The 20,680-nt window shown below is 49.3% G+C and overlaps 1 protein-coding gene across 8 annotated transcripts in view; it reads left to right on the top strand.

The window, feature by feature from the left end:
* Nucleotides 1-20,680, top strand: part of LOC129858976 (RAB11-binding protein RELCH homolog) — a 139,039-nt gene that overhangs the window by 102,024 nt on the left and 16,335 nt on the right. For all 8 annotated transcript variants that reach the window (XR_008760114.1, XM_055928255.1, XM_055928251.1 and 5 more), the window contains 2 exons: nt 9,789-9,871; nt 14,701-14,764. Coding sequence is in view for 7 of the 8 variants with exons in the window: in XM_055928255.1 (XP_055784230.1) it covers nt 9,789-9,871; nt 14,701-14,764 (147 nt within the window). In the remaining variant the exon portion in view is untranslated. The remainder of the gene's footprint in view (nt 1-9,788; nt 9,872-14,700; nt 14,765-20,680) is intronic.

Here is a 20,680-nt window from a genome sequence, read left to right on the forward strand (position 1 = left end):
TCTAGACACCCCTCTCCCCCCCTTCACTGTCGTTGTGGTATAGACACCCCTCTCCCCCCTTCACTGTCGTAGTGGTATAGACACCCCTCTCCCCCCTTCACTGTCGTAGTGGTATAGACACCCCTCTCCCCCCTTCACTGTCGTAGTGGCATAGACACCCCTCTCCCCCCTTCACTGTCGTAGTGATATAGACACCCCTCTCCCCCCTTCACTGTCATAGTGGTATAGACACCCCTCTCCCCCCCTTCACTGTCATAGTGGTATAGACACCCCTCTCCCCCCTTCACTGTCGTAGTGATATAGACACCCCTCTCTCCCCTTCACTGTCGTAGTGGTATAGACACCCCTCTCTCCCCTTCACTGTCGTAGTGATATAGACACCCCTCTCTCCCCTTCACTGTCGTAGTGGTATAGACACCCCTCTTCCCCCTTCACTGTCGTAGTGGCATAGACACCCCTCTCCCCCCTTCACTGTCGTAGTGGCATAGACACCCCCCTTCACTGTCGTAGTGGCATAGACACCCCTCTCCCCCATTCACTGTCGTAGTGATATAGACACCCCTCTCCCCCCTTCACTGTCGTAGTGGCATAGACACCCCCCTTCACTGTCGTAGTGGCATAGACACCCCTCTCCCCCATTCACTGTCGTAGTGGTATAGACTCCCCCATCACTGTCGTAGTGGTATAGACACCTCTCTCCCCCCTTCACTGTCGTAGTGGTATAGACTCCCCCATCACTGTCGTAGTGGTATAGACACCCCTCTCCCCCCTTCACTGTCGTAGTGGTATAGACTCTCCCCTTTACTGTCGTAGTGGTATAGACACCCCTCTCTCCCCTTCACTGTCGTAGTGGTATAGACACCCCTCTCCCCCCCTTCACTGTCATAGTGGTATAGACACCCCTCTCCCCCCTTCACTGTCGTAGTGATATAGACACCCCTCTCTCCCCTTCACTGTCGTAGTGGTATAGACACCCCTCTCTCCCCTTCACTGTCGTAGTGATATAGACACCCCTCTCTCCCCTTCACTGTCGTAGTGGTATAGACACCCCTCTTCCCCCTTCACTGTCGTAGTGGCATAGACACCCCTCTCCCCCCTTCACTGTCGTAGTGGCATAGACACCCCCCTTCACTGTCGTAGTGGCATAGACACCCCTCTCCCCCATTCACTGTCGTAGTGATATAGACACCCCTCTCCCCCCTTCACTGTCATAGTGGTATAGACTCCCCCATCACTGTCGTAGTGGTATAGACACCTCTCTCCCCCCTTCACTGTCGTAGTGGTATAGACTCCCCCATCACTGTCGTAGTGGTATAGACACCTCTCTCCCCCCTTCACTGTCGTAGTGGTATAGACTCCCCCATCACTGTCGTAGTGGTATAGACACCCCTCTCCCCCCTTCACTGTCGTAGTGGTATAGACTCTCCCCTTTACTGTCGTAGTGGTATAGACACCCCTCTCTCCCCTTCACTGTCGTAGTGGTATAGACACCCCTCTCCCCCCTTCACTGTCGTAGTGGTATAGACACCCCTCTCCCCCCTTCACTGTCGTAGTGGCATAGACTCCCCCCTTCACTGTCGTAGTGGTATAGACACCCCTCTCCCCCCTTCACTGTCGTAGTGGCATAGACACCCCTCTCCCCCCTTCACTGTCGTAGTGATATAGACACCCCTCTCCCCCCTTCACTGTCATAGTGGTATAGACACCCCTCTCTCCCCTTCACTGTCGTAGTGGTATAGACACCCCTCTTCCCCCTTCACTGTCGTAGTGGCATAGACACCCCTCTCCCCCCTTCACTGTCGTAGTGGTATAGACTCCCCCCTTCACTGTCGTAGTGGCATAGACACCCCTCTCCCCCATTCACTGTCGTAGTGATATAGACACCCCTCTCCCCCCTTCACTGTCATAGTGGTATAGACTCCCCCATCACTGTCGTAGTGGTATAGACACCTCTCTCCCCCCTTCACTGTCGTAGTGGTATAGACTCCCCCATCACTGTCGTAGTGGTATAGACACCTCTCTCCCCCCTTCACTGTCGTAGTGGTATAGACTCTCCCCTTTACTGTCGTAGTGGTATAGACACCTCTCTCCCCCATCACTGTCGTAGTGGTATAGACTCTCCCCTTTACTGTCGTAGTGGTATAGACACCCCTCTCTCCCCTTCACTGTCGTAGTGGTATAGACTCCCCCCTTCACTGTCGTAGTGGTATAGACTCTCCCCTTTACTGTCGTAGTGGTATAGACACCCCTCTCTCCCCTTCACTGTCGTAGTGGTATAGACACCCCTCTCCCCCCTTCACTGTCGTAGTGGTATAGACACCCCTCTCCCCCCTTCACTGTCGTAGTGGCATAGACTCCCCCCTTCACTGTCGTAGTGGTATAGACTCTCCCCTTCACTGTCGTAGTGGTATAGACTCCCCCCTTTACTGTCGTAGTGGTATAGACACCCCTCTCCCCCCATCACTGTCGTAGTGTTATAGACACCCCTCTCCCCCCATCACTGTCGTAGTGGTATAGACTCCCCCCTTCACTGTCGTAGTGGTCTAGACACCCCTCTCCCCCCTTCACTGTCATAGTGGTATAGACACCCCTCTCCCCTTCACTGTCGTAGTGGTATAGACTCCCCCCTTCACTGTCGTAGTGGTATAGACTCCCCCCTTCACTGTCGTAGTGGTATAGACTCCCCCCTTCACTGTCGTAGTGGTATAGACTCCCCCCTTCACTGTCGTAGTGGTATAGACTCCCCCCTTCACTGTCGTAGTGGTATAGACTCCCCCCTTCACTGTCGTAGTGGTATAGACTCCCCCCTTCACTGTCGTAGTGGTATAGACTCCCCCCTTCACTGTCGTAGTGGTATAGACTCCCCCCTTCACTGTCTTAGTGTTATAGACTCCCCCCTTCACTGTCGTAGTGTTATAGACTCCCCCCTTCACTGTCGTAGTGGTATAGACTCACCCCTTCACTGTCGTAGTGGTATAGACTCCCCCCTTCACTGTCGTAGTGGTATAGACTCCCCCCTTTACTGTCGTAGTGGTATAGACACCCCTCTCCCCCCATCACTGTCGTAGTGGTATAGACACCCCTCTCCCCCCATCACTGTCGTAGTGGTCTAGACACCCCTCTCCCCATCACTGTCGTAGTGGTCTAGACACCCCTCTCCCCCTTCACTGTCGTAGTGGTATAGACACCCCTCTTCCCCCATCACTGTCGTAGTGGTATAGACACCCCTCTTCCCCCCTTCACTGTCGTAGTGGTATAGACACCCCTCTCCCCCCTTCACTGTCGTAGTGGTATAGACACCCCTCTTCCCCCATCACTGTCGTAGTGGTCTAGACACCCCTCTCCCGCTTCACTGTCGTAGTGGTATAGACACCCCTCTCCCCCTTCACTGTCGTAGTGGTATAGACACCCCTCTCCCCCTTCACTGTCGTAGTGGTATAGACACCCCTCTCCCCCCTTCACTGTCATAGTGGTATAGACACCTCTCCCCCTTCACTGTCGTAGTGGTATAGACACCCCTCTCCCCCCTTCACTGTCGTAGTGGTATAGACACCCCTCTCCCCCCTTCACTGTCATAGTGGTATAGACTCCCCCCTTCACTGTCATAGTGGTATAGACACCTCTCCCCCTTCACTGTCGTAGTGGTATAGACACCTCTCCCCCTTCACTGTCGTAGTGGTATAGACACCCCTCTTCCCCCATCACTGTCGTAGTGGTATAGACACCCCTCTTCCCCCATCACTGTCGTAGTGGTCTAGACACCCCTCTCCCCCCTTCACTGTCGTAGTGGTATGGACACCTCTCCCCCTTCACTGTCGTAGTGGTATAGACACCCCTCTCCCCCTTCACTGTCGTAGTGGTATAGACACCCCTCTCCCCCCTTCACTGTCATAGTGGTATAGACACCTCTCCCCCTTCACTGTCGTAGTGGTATAGACACCCCTCTCCCCCCTTCACTGTCGTAGTGGTATAGACACCCCTCTCCCCCCTTCACTGTCATAGTGGTATAGACTCCCCCCTTCACTGTCGTAGTGGTATAGACACACCTCTCCCCCTTCACTGTCGTAGTGGTATAGACACCCCTCTCCCCCCTTCACTGTCATAGTGGTATAGACACCCCTCTCCCCCTTCACTGTCATAGTGGTATAGACACCCCTCTCCCCCCTTCACTGTCATAGTGGTATAGACACCCCTCTACCCCTTCACTGTCATAGTGGTATAGACACCCCTCTCCCCCCTTCACTGTCGTAGTGGTATAGACACCCACCTTTACTGTCGTAGTGGTATAGACACCTCTCCCCCCTTCACTGTCATAGTGGTATAGACACCCCTCTCCCCCCTTCACTGTCGTAGTGGTATAGACACCCCTCTCCTCCCTTCACTGTCGTAGTGGTATAGACACCCCTCTCCTCCCTTCACTGTCGTAGTGGTATAGACACCCCTCTCCCCCCTTCACTGTCGTAGTGGTATAGACACCCCTCTCCCCCTTCACTGTCGTAGTGGTATAGACACCCACCTTTACTGTCGTAGTGGTATAGACACCCCTCTCCCCCTTTACTGTCGTAGTGGTATAGACACCCCTCTCTCCCCTTCACTGTCGTAGTGGTATAGACACCCACCTTTACTGTCGTAGTGATATAGACACCCCTCTCCCCCTTTACTGTCGTAGTGGTATAGACACCCCTCTCCCCCTTCACTGTCGTAGTGATATAGACACCCCTCTCCCCCCTTTACTGTCATAGTGGTATAGACTCCCCCCTTCACTGTCATAGTGGTATAGACACCCCTCTCCCCCCTTTACTGTCATAGTGGTATAGACACCCCTCTACCCCTTCACTGTCATAGTGGTATAGACACCCCTCTCCCCCTTCACTGTCGTAGTGGTATAGACACCCCTCTCCCCCCTTCACTGTCGTAGTGGTATAGACACCCCTCTCCCCCCTTCACTGTCATAGTGGTATAGACACCTCGCCCCCTTCACTGTCGTAGTGGTATAGACACCTCTCTCCCCCCTTCACTGTCATAGTGGTATAGACACCCCTCTCCCCCCTTCTCTGTCGTAGTGGTATAGACACCTCTCCCCCCCTTCACTGTCATAGTGGTATAGACACCCCTCTCCCCCCTTCTCTGTCGTAGTGATATAGACACCCCTCTCCCCCTTCACTGTCGTAGTGGTATAGACACCCCTCTCCCCCCTTCACTGTCGTAGTGGTATAGACACCCACCTTTACTGTCGTAGTGGTATAGACACCTCTCCCCCCTTCACTGTCATAGTGGTATAGACACCCCTCTCCCCCCTTCACTGTCGTAGTGGTATAGACACCCCTCTCCCCCCTTCACTGTCGTAGTGGTATAGACACCCACCTTTACTGTCGTAGTGGTCTAGACACCCCTCTCCCCCCTTCACTGTCGTAGTGGTATAGACACCCCTCTCCCCTTCACTGTCGTAGTGGTATAGACACCCACCTTCACTGTCGTAGTGGTATAGACACCCCTCTCCCCCCTTCACTGTCGTAGTGGTATAGACACCCACCTTTACTGTCGTAGTGGTATAGACACCCACCTTTACTGTCGTAGTGGTATAGACACCCCTCTCCCCCCTTCACTGTCATAGTGATATAGACACCCCTCTCCCCCCTTCACTGTCATAGTGATATAGACACCCCTCTCCCCCCTTCACTGTCATAGTGGTATAGACATCCCTCTCCCCCTTTACTGTCGTAGTGGTATAGACATCCCTCTCCCCCTTCACTGTCGTAGTGGTATAGACACCCACCTTTACTGTCGTAGTGATATAGACACCCCTCTCCCCCTTTACTGTCGTAGTGGTATAGACACCCCTCTCCCCCTTCACTGTCGTAGTGATATAGACACCCCTCTCCCCCTTTACTGTCGTAGTGGTATAGACACCCCTCTCCCCCTTCACTGTCGTAGTGATATAGACACCCCTCTCCCCCTTTACTGTCGTAGTGGTATAGACACCCCTCTCCCCCCTTCACTGTCGTAGTGATATAGACACCCCTCTCCCCCCTTCACTGTCGTAGTGATATAGACACCCCTCTTCCCCCTTCACTGTCGTAGTGGTATAGACACCCATCTCCCCCCTTCACTGTCGTAGTGGTATAGACACCCCTCTCCCCCCTTCACTGTCGTAGTGGTATAGACACCCCTCTCCCCCTTCACTGTCGTAGTGGTATAGACTCCCCCCTTCACTGTCGTAGTGGTATAGACTCCCCCCTTCACTGTCGTAGTGGTATAGACACCCCTCTCCCCCTTCACTGTTGTAGTGGTATAGACACCCCTCTCCCCCCTTCACTGTCGTAGTGGTATAGACACCCCTCTCCACCTTCACTGTCGTAGTGGTATAGACTCCCCCCTTCACTGTCGTAGTGGTATAGACTCCCCCCTTCACTGTCGTAGTGGTATAGACTCCCCCCTTCACTGTCGTAGTGGTATAAACTCCCCCCTTCACTGTCGTAGTGGTATAGACACCTTTCCCCCCTTCACTGTCGTAGTGGTATAGACACCCCTCTCCCCCTTCACTGTCGTAGTGGTATAGACACCCCTCTCCCCCCTTCACTGTCATAGTGGTATAGACACCTCTCCCCCTTCACTGTCGTAGTGGTATAGACACCCCTCTCCCCCCTTCACTGTCGTAGTGGTATAGACACCCCTCTCCCCCCTTCACTGTCATAGTGGTATAGACTCCCCCCTTCACTGTCATAGTGGTATAGACTCCCCCCTTCACTGTCATAGTGGTATAGACACACCTCTCCCCCTTCACTGTCGTAGTGGTATAGACACCCCTCTCCCCCCTTCACTGTCATAGTGGTATAGACACCCCTCTCCCCCTTCACTGTCATAGTGGTATAGACACCCCTCTCCCCCCTTCACTGTCATAGTGGTATAGACACCCCTCTACCCCTTCACTGTCATAGTGGTATAGACACCCCTCTCCCCCCTTCACTGTCGTAGTGGTATAGACACCCCTCTACCCCTTCACTGTCGTAGTGGTATAGACACCCCTCTCCCCCTCCACTGTCGTAGTGGTATAGACACCCCTCTCCCTCTTCACTGTCGTAGTGGTATAGACACCCCTCTCCCCCTCCACTGTCGTAGTGGTATAGACACCCCTCTCCCCCTCCACTGTCGTAGTGGTATAGACACCCCTCTCCCCCTTCACTGTCGTAGTGGTATAGACACCCCTCTCCCCCTTCACTGTCGTAGTGGTATAGACACCCCTCTCCCCCTTCACTGTCGTAGTGGTATAGACACCCACCTTTACTGTCGTAGTGGTATAGACACCTCTCCCCCCTTCACTGTCATAGTGGTATAGACACCCCTCTCCCCCCTTCACTGTCGTAGTGGTATAGACACCCCTCTCCTCCCTTCACTGTCGTAGTGGTATAGACACCCCTCTCCCCCCTTCACTGTCATAGTGGTATAGACACCTCTCCCCCTTCACTGTCGTAGTGGTATAGACACCTCTCTCCCCCCTTCACTGTCATAGTGGTATAGACACCCCTCTCCCCCCTTCTCTGTCGTAGTGGTATAGACACCCCTCTCCCCCCCTTCACTGTCGTAGTGGTATAGACACCCCTCTCCCACCTTCACTGTCGTAGTGGTATAGACACCCCTCTCCCCCCTTCACTGTCGTAGTGGTATAGACACCCCTCTCCCCCTTCACTGTCGTAGTGGTATAGACACGCACCTTTACTGTCGTAGTGGTATAGACACCCCTCTCCCCCTTTACTGTCGTAGTGGTATAGACACCCCTCTCTCCCCTTCACTGTCGTAGTGGTATAGACACCCACCTTTACTGTCGTAGTGATATAGACACCCCTCTCCCCCTTTACTGTCGTAGTGGTATAGACACCCCTCTCCCCCTTCACTGTCGTAGTGATATAGACACCCCTCTCCCTCCTTTACTGTCATAGTGGTATAGACACCCCTCTCCCCCCTTCACTGTCATAGTGGTATAGACACCCCTCTCCCCCTTCACTGTCGTAGTGGTATAGACACCCCTCTCCCCCCTTCACTGTCGTAGTGGTATAGACACCCCTCTCCCCCCTTCACTGTCGTAGTGGTATAGACACCCCTCTCCCCCCTTCACTGTCATAGTGGTATAGACACCCCTCTCCCCCCTTCTCTGTCGTAGTGATATAGACACCCCTCTCCCCCTTCACTGTCGTAGTGGTATAGACACCCCTCTCCCCCCTTCACTGTCGTAGTGGTATAGACACCCACCTTTACTGTCGTAGTGGTATAGACACCTCTCCCCCCTTCACTGTCATAGTGGTATAGACACCCCTCTCCCCCCTTCACTGTCGTAGTGGTATAGACACCCCTCTCCCCCCTTCACTGTCGTAGTGGTATAGACACCCCTCTCCCCCCTTCACTGTCGTAGTGGTATAGACACCCACCTTTACTGTCGTAGTGGTCTAGACACCCCTCTCCCACCTTCACTGTCGTAGTGGTATAGACACCCCTCTCCCCCCTTCACTGTCGTAGTGGTATAGACACCCACCTTTACTGTCGTAGTGGTATAGACACCCACCTTTACTGTCGTAGTGGTATAGACACCCCTCTCCCCCCTTCACTGTCATAGTGATATAGACACCCCTCTCCCCCCTTCACTGTCATAGTGATATAGACACCGCTCTCCCCCCTTCACTGTCGTAGTGGTATAGACATCCCTCTCCCCCTTTACTGTCGTAGTGGTATAGACATCCCTCTCCCCCTTCACTGTCGTAGTGGTATAGACACCCACCTTTACTGTCGTAGTGATATAGACACCCCTCTCCCCCTTTACTGTCGTAGTGGTATAGACACCCCTCTCCCCCTTCACTGTCGTAGTGATATAGACACCCCTCTCCCCCCTTCACTGTCGTAGTGATATAGACACCCCTCTTCCCCCTTCACTGTCGTAGTGGTATAGACACCCCTCTCCCCCCTTCACTGTCGTAGTGGTATAGACACCCCTCTCCCCCTTCACTGTCGTAGTGGTATAGACTCCCCCCTTCACTGTCGTAGTGGTATAGACTCCCCCCTTCACTGTCGTAGTGGTATAGACACCCCTCTCCCCCCTTCACTGTCGTAGTGGTGTAGACACCCCTCTCCCCCCTTCACTGTCATAGTGGTATAGACACCCCTCTCCCCCCTTCACTGTCGTACTGGTATAGACACCCCTCTCCCCCTTCACTGTCGTAGTGGTATAGACACCCACCTTTACTGTCGTAGTGGTATAGACACCCCTCTCCCCCTTCACTGTCGTAGTGGTATAGACACCCCTCTCCCCCTTCACTGTCGTAGTGGTATAGACTTCCCCCTTCACTGTCGTAGTGGTATAGACTTCCCCCTTCACTGTCGTAGTGGTATAGACACCCCTCTCCCCCTTCACTGTCATAGTGGTATAGACACCCCTCTCCCCCTTCACTGTCATAGTGGTGTAGACACCCCTCTCCCCCTTCACTGTCATAGTGGTGTAGACACCCCTCTCCCCCTTCACTGTCATAGTGGTGTAGACACCCCTCTCCCCCCTTCACTGTCATAGTGGTGTAGACACCCCTCTCCCCCCTTCACTGTCATAGTGGTGTAGACAACCCCCTCCCACCGTCTCATAGTGTGTGTGTGCGCCATGCTGCTACTACTTGTTGTTTATCACTTTCTTACCGTTTGTCTTTTTCCTCTCCTCCCTCTCGTTCGGCGTGTTGCCATGACACTGCTGGCTCTGTCCATGCCCTGGGCTGTGACATCACTGTGACCTTTCGGCTGTGTTGTCCAATCAGCTGCTGGTGAAGGGGGTGAATGAGACGCTGGTGGCTCAGAGGGTGGTGCCCGCTCTCATCACTCTCTCCAGTGACCCTGAAATGTAAGTGTCCCCCCGCTGCCTCGTCTGGCCACCTCGACTCTACCTCCACCTCGCAGGAAGAACCCCACATCATCGGGAGATTTTGATTTGTTTAATAGTTGATTTGATTGGGGCAGACAATCAAAGAGCTCAGAATGCGAAACAAATACGACTCAAAGGTAAATAACGTGAACTTGACTAAAGTGAACTAAATTGTCTCAAACTCAGGGATAGAGACACTGAGGCATTACAGCATGAATCCAGTACAAAGTAGGTGCTCTCTCTAAAAATGTATATTTTCTTTGCTCTCTCAGATGGTTTCAAGTCTGTCTGACTCTGGGTAAAAAAAACTCTTCTTTGGGGTTTCTTCCTGTAGAGGTTGAGGTGCGGTCGACCGGTTCTGTGTCGTTAATGTTGACTGTCACTAACACCACGCATCATCAGTGTGCGACATTACCCATCACAAGTTATTATTGGGTCACGCAGCCTGCGTCACTAACCCACAACCAGGTCGTCACTATATAACCGTGCTTGAAAGGACGGAAGTAGGATGCATTCTAAATATAAAATGTGATTTTAAACACTAACCTAAATTCTTACATCTAACCTAAACCATTTCATAAACCCAAACCTTAACTATAGTCAATTAATACCAAATATCTGAGGTACTGAAGATATAGGTGATTTTGTCCTTTCTGGCATAACCGTCTAGTAACTACCCAATCATGTTCATCGAATCATCAGTCTGCAACACTAACTCAACTCGTTCTCTGATTGGCTGCATTTCGAGGTATCCCAGCATGCTCAGCTGTCATTTCTTACCCCCTCTCCTCCTCCTCACCCATTTTTTTAGCAGATCCCTCCCCCAAGCCTCCAACCCTCAGGTCCTGATTGTCTTCACCTCTCTCTTCCTCGTAACCTCTTCCTCTTCCTCGTAACCTCTTCCTCGTAACCTCTTCCTCGTAACCTCTTCCTCTCCCTCGTTTCCTCTCCCTCGTAACCTTCCCCTCTCCCTCGTAACCTCTTCCTCCCCATCTCCCTCGTAACCTCTTCCTCCCCCTCTCCCTCGTAACCTCTTCCTCCCCCTCTCCCTCGTAACCTCTTCCTCCCCCTCTCCCTCGTAACCTCTTCCTCTCCCTCGTAACCTCTTCCTCTCCCTCGTAACCTCTTCCTCTCCCTCGTAACCTCTTCCTCTCCCTCGTTTCCTCTCCCTCGTAACCTTCCCCTCTCCCTCGTAACCTCTTCCTCCCCATCTCCCTCGTAACCTCTTCCTCTTCCTCCCCCTCTCCCTCGTAACCTCTTCCTCTTCCTCCCCCTCTCCCTCGTAACCTCTTCCTCTCCCTCGTAACCTCTTCCTCCCCCTCTCCCTCGTAACCTCTTCCTCCCCCTCATAACCTCTTCCTCCCCCTCGTAACCTCTTCCTCTCCCTCGAAACCTCTTCCTCTCCCTCGCAACCTCTTCCTCTCCCTCGCAACCTCTTCCTCTCCCTCGCAACCTCTTCCTCTCCCTCGCAACCTCTTCCTCTCCCTCGCAACCTCTTCCTCTCCCTCGCAACCTCTTCCTCTCCCTCGCAACCTCTTCCTCTCCCTCGCAACCTCTTCCTCTCCCTCGCAACCTCTTCCTCTCCCTCGCAACCTCTTCCTCTCCCTCGCAACCTCTTCCTCTCCCTCGCAACCTCTTCCTCTCCCTCGCAACCTCTTCCTCTCCCTCGCAACCTCTTCCTCTCCCTCGCAACCTCTTCCTCTCCCTCGCAACCTCTTCCTCTCCCTCGCAACCTCTTCCTCTCCCTCGCAACCTCTTCCTCTCCCTCGCAACCTCTTTCTCCCTCCCTCGTAAACTCTTTCTCTCTCCCTCGTAAACTCTTTCTCTCTCCCTCGTAAACTCTTTCTCTCTCCCTCGTAAACTCTTTCTCTCTCCCTCGTAAACTCTTTCTCTCTCCCTCGTAAACTCTTTCTCTCTCCCTCGTAACCTCTTTCTCTCTCCCTCGTAAACTCTTTCTCTCTTCCTCGTAACCTCTTTCTCCCTCCCTCGTAACCTCTTTCTCCCTCCCTCGTAACCTCTTTCTCCCTCCCTCGTAACCTCTTTCTCCCTCTCTCCCTCGTAAACTCTTTCTCCCTCGTAACCTCTTTCTCCCTCGTAACCTCTTTCTCCCTCGTAACCTCTTTCTCCCTCGTAACCTCTTTCTCCCTCGTAACCTCTTTCTCCCTCGTAACCTCTTTCTCCCTCCCTCCCTCGTAACCTCTTCGTTTCTCTCTTCTGTGTAACCTCCCCTCTTCCTCTCTCTCTTCCGTGTAACCACCCCTCTTCCTCTCTCCCTCGTAACCTCTTTCTCCCTCTCTCCCTCGTAACCTCTTTCTCCCTCTCTCCCTCGTAACCTCTTTCTCCCTCGTAACCTCCTCTCCCTCGTAACCTCTTTCTCCCTCGTAACCTCTTTCTCCCTCGTAACCTCTTTCTCCCTCGTAAACTCTTTCTCTCTCCCTCGTAAACTCTTTCTCTCTCCCTCGTAAACTCTTTCTCCCTCGTAACCTCTTTCTCCCTCTCTCCCTCGTAACCTCTTTCTCCCTCTCTCCCTCGTAACCTCTTTCTCCCTCTCTCCCTCGTAACCTCTTTCTCCCTCTCTCCCTCGTAACCTCTTTCTCCCTCGTAACCTCTTTCTCCCTCGTAACCTCTTTCTCCCTCGTAACCTCTTTCTCCCTCGTAACCTCTTTCTCCCTCGTAACCTCTTTCTCCCTCCCTCCCTCGTAACCTCTTCGTTTCTCTCTTCTGTGTAACCTCCCCTCTTCCTCTCTCTCTTCCGTGTAACCACCCCTCTTCCTCTCTCCCTCGTAACCTCTTTCTCCCTCTCTCCCTCGTAACCTCTTTCTCCCTCTCTCCCTCGTAACCTCTTTCTCCCTCGTAACCTCCTCTCCCTCGTAACCTCTTTCTCCCTCGTAACCTCTTTCTCCCTCGTAACCTCTTTCTCCCTCGTAACCTCTTTCTCCCTCGTAACCTCTTTCTCTCTCCCTCGTAACCTCTTTCTCCCTCTCTCCCTCGTAACCTCTTTCTCCCTCTCTCCCTCGTAACCTCTTTCTCCCTCTCTCCCTCGTAACCTCTTTCTCCCTCTCTCCCTCGTAACCTCTTTCTCCCTCTCTCCCTCGTAACCTCTTTCTCCCTCGTAACCTCTTTCTCCCTCGTAACCTCTTTCTCCCTCGTAACCTCTTTCTCCCTCGTAACCTCTTTCTCCCTCGTAACCTCTTTCTCCCTCGTAACCTCTTTCTCCCTCGTAACCTCTTTCTCCCTCGTAACCTCTTTCTCTCTCCCTCGTAAACTCTTTCTCTCTCCCTCGTAAACTCTTTCTCCCTCGTAACCTCTTTCTCCCTCTCTCCCTCGTAACCTCTTTCTCCCTCCCTCCCTCGTAACCTCTTCGTTTCTCTCTTCCGTGTAACCTCCCCTCTTCCTCTCTCTCTTCCGTGTAACCTCCCCTCTTCCTCTCTCCCTCGTAACCTCTTTCTCCCTCGTAACCTCTTTCTCCCTCGTAACCTCTTTCTCCCTCGTAACCTCTTTCTCCCTCGTAACCTCTTTCTCCCTCGTAACCTCTTTCTCCCTCGTAACCTCTTTCTCCCTCGTAACCTCTTTCTCCCTCGTAACCTCTTTCTCCCTCGTAACCTCTTTCTCCCTCGTAACCTCTTTCTCCCTCGTAACCTCTTTCTCCCTCGTAACCTCTTTCTCCCTCGTAACCTCTTTCTCCCTCGTAACCTCTTTCTCCCTCGTAACCTCTTTCTCCCTCTCTCCCTCGTAACCTCTTTCTCCCTCGTAACCTCTTTCTCCCTCGTAACCTCTTTCTCCCTCGTAACCTCTTTCTCCCTCGTAACCTCTTTCTCCCTCGTAACCTCTTTCTCTCTCCCTCGTAACCTCTTTCTCTCTCCCTCGTAACCTCTTTCTCCCTCGTAACCTCTTTCTCCCTCTCTCCCTCGTAACCTCTTTCTCCCTCCCTCCCTCGTAACCTCTTCGTTTCTCTCTTCCGTGTAACCTCCCCTCTTCCTCTCTCTCTTCCGTGTAACCTCCCCTCTTCCTCTCTCTCTTCCGTGTAACCTCCCCTCTTCCTCTCTCTCTTCCGTGTAACCTCCCCTCTTCCTCTCTTCCGTGTAACCTCCCCTCTTCCTCTCTCCCTCGTAACCTCTTTCTCCCTCGTAACCTCTTTCTCCCTCGTAACCTCTTTCTCCCTCGTAACCTCTTTCTCCCTCGTAACCTCTTTCTCCCTCGTAACCTCTTTCTCCCTCTCTCCCTCGTAACCTCTTTCTCCCTCCCTCCCTCGTAACTTCTTAGTTTCTCTCTTCCGTGTAACCTCCCCTCTTCCTCTCTCTCTTCCGTGTAACCTCCCCTCTTCCTCTCTCCCTCGTAACCTCTTTCTCTCTCCCTCGTAACCTCTTTCTCTCTCCCTCGTAACCTCTTTCTCTCTCCCTCGTAACCTCTTTCTCCCTCCCTCGTAACCTCTTTCTCCCTCCCTCGTAACCTCTTCGTTTCTCTCTTCCGTGTAATCTCCCCTCTTCCTCTCTCTCTTCCGTGTAACCTCCCCTCTTCCTCTCTCCCTCGTAACCTCTTTCTCCCTCCCTCGTAACCTCTTTCTCCCTCCCTCGTAACCTCTTCGTTTCTCTCTTCCGTGTAACCTCCCCTCTTCCTCTCTCCCTCGTAACCTCTTCCTCCCTAGTTCCTTTTCCACCCCTCTCTACCTCTTCCTCTCTCCATCCTAACCGTTTCCTCTCTCTCTTGGTTGGTGTTGGTCAGTTTTATATTGTTATTGTCAGAGCTGCACCTTGTAGTGTTTATAAAGCAGAGACCTGTCTCTATTGAAACGCCTGTCTGGTTTACAGTTCAGTTAGGATATCTACTATCCCTGCCTTTGGTACCATCATGGAGACAGTCACACACAAAGAGGTACCAATGTCAATATGTACAAACAAATATACATGTACATACTACACACATGCATGAACACGTCTGGGTTGTATGTGTGTGTGTGTGTGTGTGTGTGTGTATACAGTTGAAGTCGGAGGTATACATACACCTTAACCTAATACATCTCAACTCAGTTTTTCACAATTCCTGATATTTAATCCTAGTAAAAATTACCTGTCTTAGGTCAGTTGGGATCACCACTTTATTTTAAGAATGTGAAATGTCAGAATAATAGTAGAGAATGATTTATTTCAGCTTTTATTTCTTTCATCACATTCCCAGTGGGTCAGAAGTTTATATACAGTCGTGGCCAAATGTTTTAAGAATGACACGAATATTAATTTTCACAAAGTCTGCTGTCTCAGTTTGTATGATGACAATTTGCATATACTCCAGAATGTTATGAAGAGTTATCAGATGAATTGCAATTAATTGCAAAGTCCCTCTTTGCCATGCAAATGAACCCCCAAACACATTTCCACTGCATATCAGCCCTGCCACAAAAGGACCAGCTGACATCATGTCAGTGATTCTCTCGTTAACACAGTTGTGAGTGTTGATGAGGACAAGGCTGGAGATCACTCTGTCATGCTGATTGAGTTCGAATTTTAAAAAAATGTTATTTTACCTTTATTTAACCTGTTTGGGGTGCAAGCCCGACCTCGGACCGAAAATGACACCCCTGCAGGGCGCGAAATTCAAAATCTATTTTTTAAAAATATTTAACTTTTACACATTAACAAGTCCAATACAGCATTTGAAAGATAAACATCTTGTCAATCCAGCCAACATGTCCGATTTTTTTAAATGTTTTACAGAGAAAACACCACATATATTTATGTTAGCTCACCACCAAATACAAAAGTGGACAGACACGTATGAATTATGATTATGAAGTATGAATTATGATTGAAGTAGCATGCACAACCAACCGAAATAAACTAAAACCAACCTAAAGAGCCCAGAAAAAACGACCTCAGATGACAGTCATATAACATGTTACACAATAAATCTATGTTTTGTTCATAAAAAGTGCATATTTTAGCTATAAATCAGTTTTACATTGATGCTACCCAAAAATGCTAATACATAGCTACAGTCTGAATCCAGCCGGGAGTAGCCAGAGAAAATACATACACCAACGTCGGCTACTAATTACACCTCATAAAACATTTCAGAAAAACATATGGTGGATAACTAATGAAAGACAGATATCGTGTGAATAAAGCCAACATTTCCGATTTTTGAAGTGTTTTACAGCGAAAACACAATATCGTTATATTAGCTAACATCATAAGCTAGCATAAGGCAGCATTGATTCTAGTCAAGCGCTAGCCTAGCACAGTTAGCAGAGTTAGCATTCAACAGTTCGACATATATATGAAAAAGCATCCCAAATTGGGTCTTATCTTTCTTGATACTCCATCAGAATGTTGTAACGGGGTCCAATGTCCAGTAGAGTCTTTAGTTGGGTTCCAGAACGAATTATTTCCCTCTTTGGTTAGCTAGCACGATAGCATTGCTGCGCTAGAAAGCGTTTCTTCAAAAAATTCTTCCGTCGTTTCACATCTAAAGTCCAGAATAAATTGCAATAATATAATTAAAGTATATTGAAAAAACATACTTTAGGATGATTTTGTGACATGTATCAAATAATATCGTAGTCAGGCATCATATTCAACGTTATCTACCTTGTTCCAGAAGCTGAGACCAAATTATCCTTCGCGCCCGGATTTTTTTTTTAACTGCGCAGGTCTCACAAGAAGTTGTGTTATTCAGTCCAGGGACGAGATATTCGACTCCTTTCAATTCTCACTTCCGCATTACAGTCTGACGAACGCCTGTGACGTGTCTCTATCGTCCCAAGTCAAATGGCCTTTTATAGAGAAGGTCTTAAAGAGACACATCGCATTTTGGAAAACTCAATTCGGCTGGGAAAATGGCTGTAAAAATATTTCTGTTCGACTTAGAGAAACAATTCAAACCTTTTTAGAAACTACAGACTGTTATCTATCCAACAGTAGTAAATATATGCATATTGGAAAATAAAAAGTTTCTTAGGAGGCCGTTTGAAAATGTGCACACATTTTCCAGTTTTTTCAATATTCAGCGTGCAGCCATAACAGGTTTTAACTAGGCAAGTCAGTTAAGAACAAATTCTCATGTTCAATGATGGCCTAGGAACAGTGCCTTGTTCAGGGGCAGAACGACAGATTTGTACCTTGTCAACTCGGGGATTTGAACTTGCAACCTTTCGTTTACTAGCCCAATGCTAGTAAGCTTCAAAGGGAGGGTGGTGCTTGGAATCATTGTTCTTCCTCTATCAACCATGGTTACCTGCAAGGAAACACGTGCCGTTATCATTGCTTTGCACAAAAAAGGCTTCACAGGCAAGGATATTGCTGCCAGTAAGATTGCACCTAAATCAACCATTTATCGGATCATCAAGAACTTCAATTGTTGTGAAGAAGGCTTCAGGGTGCCCAAGAAAGTCCAGCAAGCGCCAGGACCGTCTCCTAAAGTTGATTCAGCTGCGGGATCAGGGTACCACCAGTACAGAGCTTGCTCAGGAATAGCAGCAGGCAGGTGTGAGTGCATCTGCAAGCACAGTGAGGCTAAGACTTTTGGAGGATGGCCTGGTGTCAAGAATGGCAGCAAAGAAGCCACTTCTCTCCAGGAAAAACATCAGGGACAGACTTATATTCTGGAAAAGGTACAGGGATTGGGCTGCTGAGGACTGGGGTAAAGTCATTTTCTCTGAATCCCCTTTCCGATTGTTTGGAGCATCCGGAAAAACGCTTGTCCGGAGAAGACAAGGTGAGCGCTACCATCAGTCCTGTGTCATGCCGTCTGTAAAGCATCCTGAGACCATTCATGTGTGGGGTTGCTTCTCAGCCAAGGGAGTGGGCTCACTCACAATTTTGCCTAAGAACACAGCCATGATTAAAGAATGGTACCAACACATCCTCCAAGAGCAACTTCTCCCAACCATCCAGGAACCGTTTGGTGACGAACAATGCCTTTTCCAGCATGATGGAGCACCTTGCCATGAGGTAAAAGTGATAACTTAGTGGCTTGGGGGACAAAACATTGATATTTTGGGTCCATGGCGAGGAAACTGCCCAGACCTTAATCCCATTGAGAACTTGTGGTCAATCCTCAAGAGGCGGGTGGACAAACAAAAACCCACAAATTCTGACAAACTCCAAGCACTGATTATGCAAGAATGGGCTGCCATGAGTCAGGATGTGGCCCAGATGTTAATTGACAGCATGCCAGGGCGAATTGCAGAGTTCTTGAAAAGGAAGGGTCAACACTGCAAATATTGACTCTTTGCATCAACTTCATGTAATTGTCAATAAAAGCTTTTGACACTGATGAAATGCTTGTAATTATACTTCAGTATTCCATAGTAACATCTGACAAAAATATCCAAAGACACTGAAGCAACAAACTTTGTGGAAATTAATATTTGTGTCATTCTCAACTTTTGGCCACGCACTTAGTATTTGGTAGCATTGCCTTTAAATTGTTTAACTTGGGTCAAGTATTTCGGGTAGCCTTCCACAAGCTTCCCACAATAAGTTGGGTGAATTTTGGCACATTCCTCCTGACAGAGCTGGTGTAACTGAGTCAGGTGTGTAAGCCTCCTTGCTCGTACACGCTTTTTCAGTTCTGCCCACAAATGTTCAGTAGGATTGAGGTCAGGGCTTTGAGATGGCCACTCCCAATACCTTGACTTTGTTTTCCTTAAGCCATTTTGCCACAACTTTGGAAGTATGCTTGGGGTCATTGTCCATTTGGAAGACCCATTTGCGGACAAGCTTTAAATTCCTGACTGATGTCTTGAGATGTTGCTTCAATGTATACACATCATTTTCCTGCCTCATGATGCCATCTATTTTGTTAAGTGCACCAGTCCCTGCTGCAGCAAAGCACCCCCACAACATGTTGCTGCCACCCCTGTGCTTCACGGTTGGGATTACATTTACATTACATTTAAGTAATTTAGCAGACGCTCTTATCCATGGTGTCCTTCGGGCTTGCAAGCATCCCCCTTTTTCCTCCAAACATAACGATGGTCATTATGGCCAAACAGTTCTATTTTTGTTTCATCAGACCAGAGGACATTTCTCCAAAAAGTACAATCTTTGTCCCCATGTGGAGTTGCAAACCGTAGTCTGGCATTTTTATGGCGGTTTTGGAGCAGTGGCTTTTTCCTTGCTGAGCGGCCTTTCAGGTTACGTCGATATAGGACTCGTTTAACTGTGGATATAGAGACTTTTGTACCTGTTTCCTCCAGCATCTTCGAAAGGTCCTTTGCTGCTGTTTGGGATTGATTTTCACTTTTCGCACCAAAGTACGTTCATATCTAGGAGACAGAACGCGTCTCCTTCCAGAGCAGTAAGGTGGCTGCGTGGCCCCATGGTGTTTATACTTGCGTACTATTGTTTGTACAGATGAACGTGATACCTTCAGGCGTTTGGAAATGGCTTCCAATGATGAACCAGACTTGTGGAGGTCAAAAAAAAAAATCTTAAGTCTTGGCTGATTTCTTTTGATTTTCCCATGATGTCAAGCAGAGGCACTGAGTTTGAAGGTAGGCCTTGAAATACATCCACAGGTACACCTCCAATTGACTCAAATTATGTCAATTAGCCTATCATAAGCTTCTAATGCCATGACATCATTTTCTGGAATTTTCTAAGCTGTTTAAAGGCACAGTCAACTTAGTGTATGTAAACTTCTGACCCCCTGGAATTGTGATACAGTGAAATAATCTGTCTGTAAACAACTGTTTGAAAAATGGTGTCATGCACAAAGTAGATTATAGAAAACTATAATTTGTTAACAAGAAATGTGTGGAGTGGTTGAAAAACTATTTTTTTATGACTCCAACCTGTGTATGTAAACTTCCGACTTCTACTGTGTGTATAAATCTGTGTGTGTATAAATGACTGTGTGTATATTAATGTGTGTGTGTGTATGTATGTGTGTATATACATGTATATATGACTGTGTGTGTGTAATTAATGTGTGTGTGTGTGTGTGTATATATATGACTATGTGTATTCATATGTGTGTGTGTGTGTGTGTGTATATATATATATATATGTGTGTGTGTGTGTGTGTGTGTGTGTGTGTGTGTGTGTGTATATATATAGATATATATATATATATATATATATATATATATATATATATATATATATATATATATATATATATATATATATATATATATATATATATATATACTGCTCAAAAAAATAAAGGGAACACTTAAACAACACAATGTAACTCCAAGTCAATCACACTTCTGTGAAATCAAACTGTCCACTTAGGAAGCAACACTGATTGACAATAAATTTCACATGCTGTTGTGCAAATGGAATAGACAAAAGGTGGAAAGTATAGGCAATTAGCAAGACACCCCCAAAAAAGGAGTGATTCTGCAGGTGGTGATCACAGACCACTTCTCAGTTCCTATGCTTCCTGGCTGATGTTTTGGTCACTTTTGAATGCTGGCGGTGCTTTCACTCTAGTGGTAGCATGAGACGGAGTCTACAACCCACACAAGTGGCTCAGGTAGTGCAGTTCATCCAGGATGGCACATCAATGCGAGCTGTGGCAAAATGGTTTGCTGTGTCTGTCAGCGTAGTGTCCAGAGCATGGAGGCGCTACCAGGAGACAGGCCAGTACATCAGGAGACGTGGAGGAGGCCGTAGGAGGGCAACAACCCAGCAGCAGGACCGCTACCTCCGCCTTTGTGCAAGGAGGTGCACTGCCAGAGCCGTGCAAAATGACCTCCAGCAGGCCACAAATGTGCATGTGTCTGCTCAAACGGTCAGAAAAAGACTCCATGAGGGTGGTATGAGGGCCCGACGTCCACAG

Source organism: Salvelinus fontinalis, chromosome 7, assembly GCF_029448725.1.
Source record: "Salvelinus fontinalis isolate EN_2023a chromosome 7, ASM2944872v1, whole genome shotgun sequence".
Taxonomy (NCBI): domain Eukaryota; kingdom Metazoa; phylum Chordata; class Actinopteri; order Salmoniformes; family Salmonidae; genus Salvelinus; species Salvelinus fontinalis.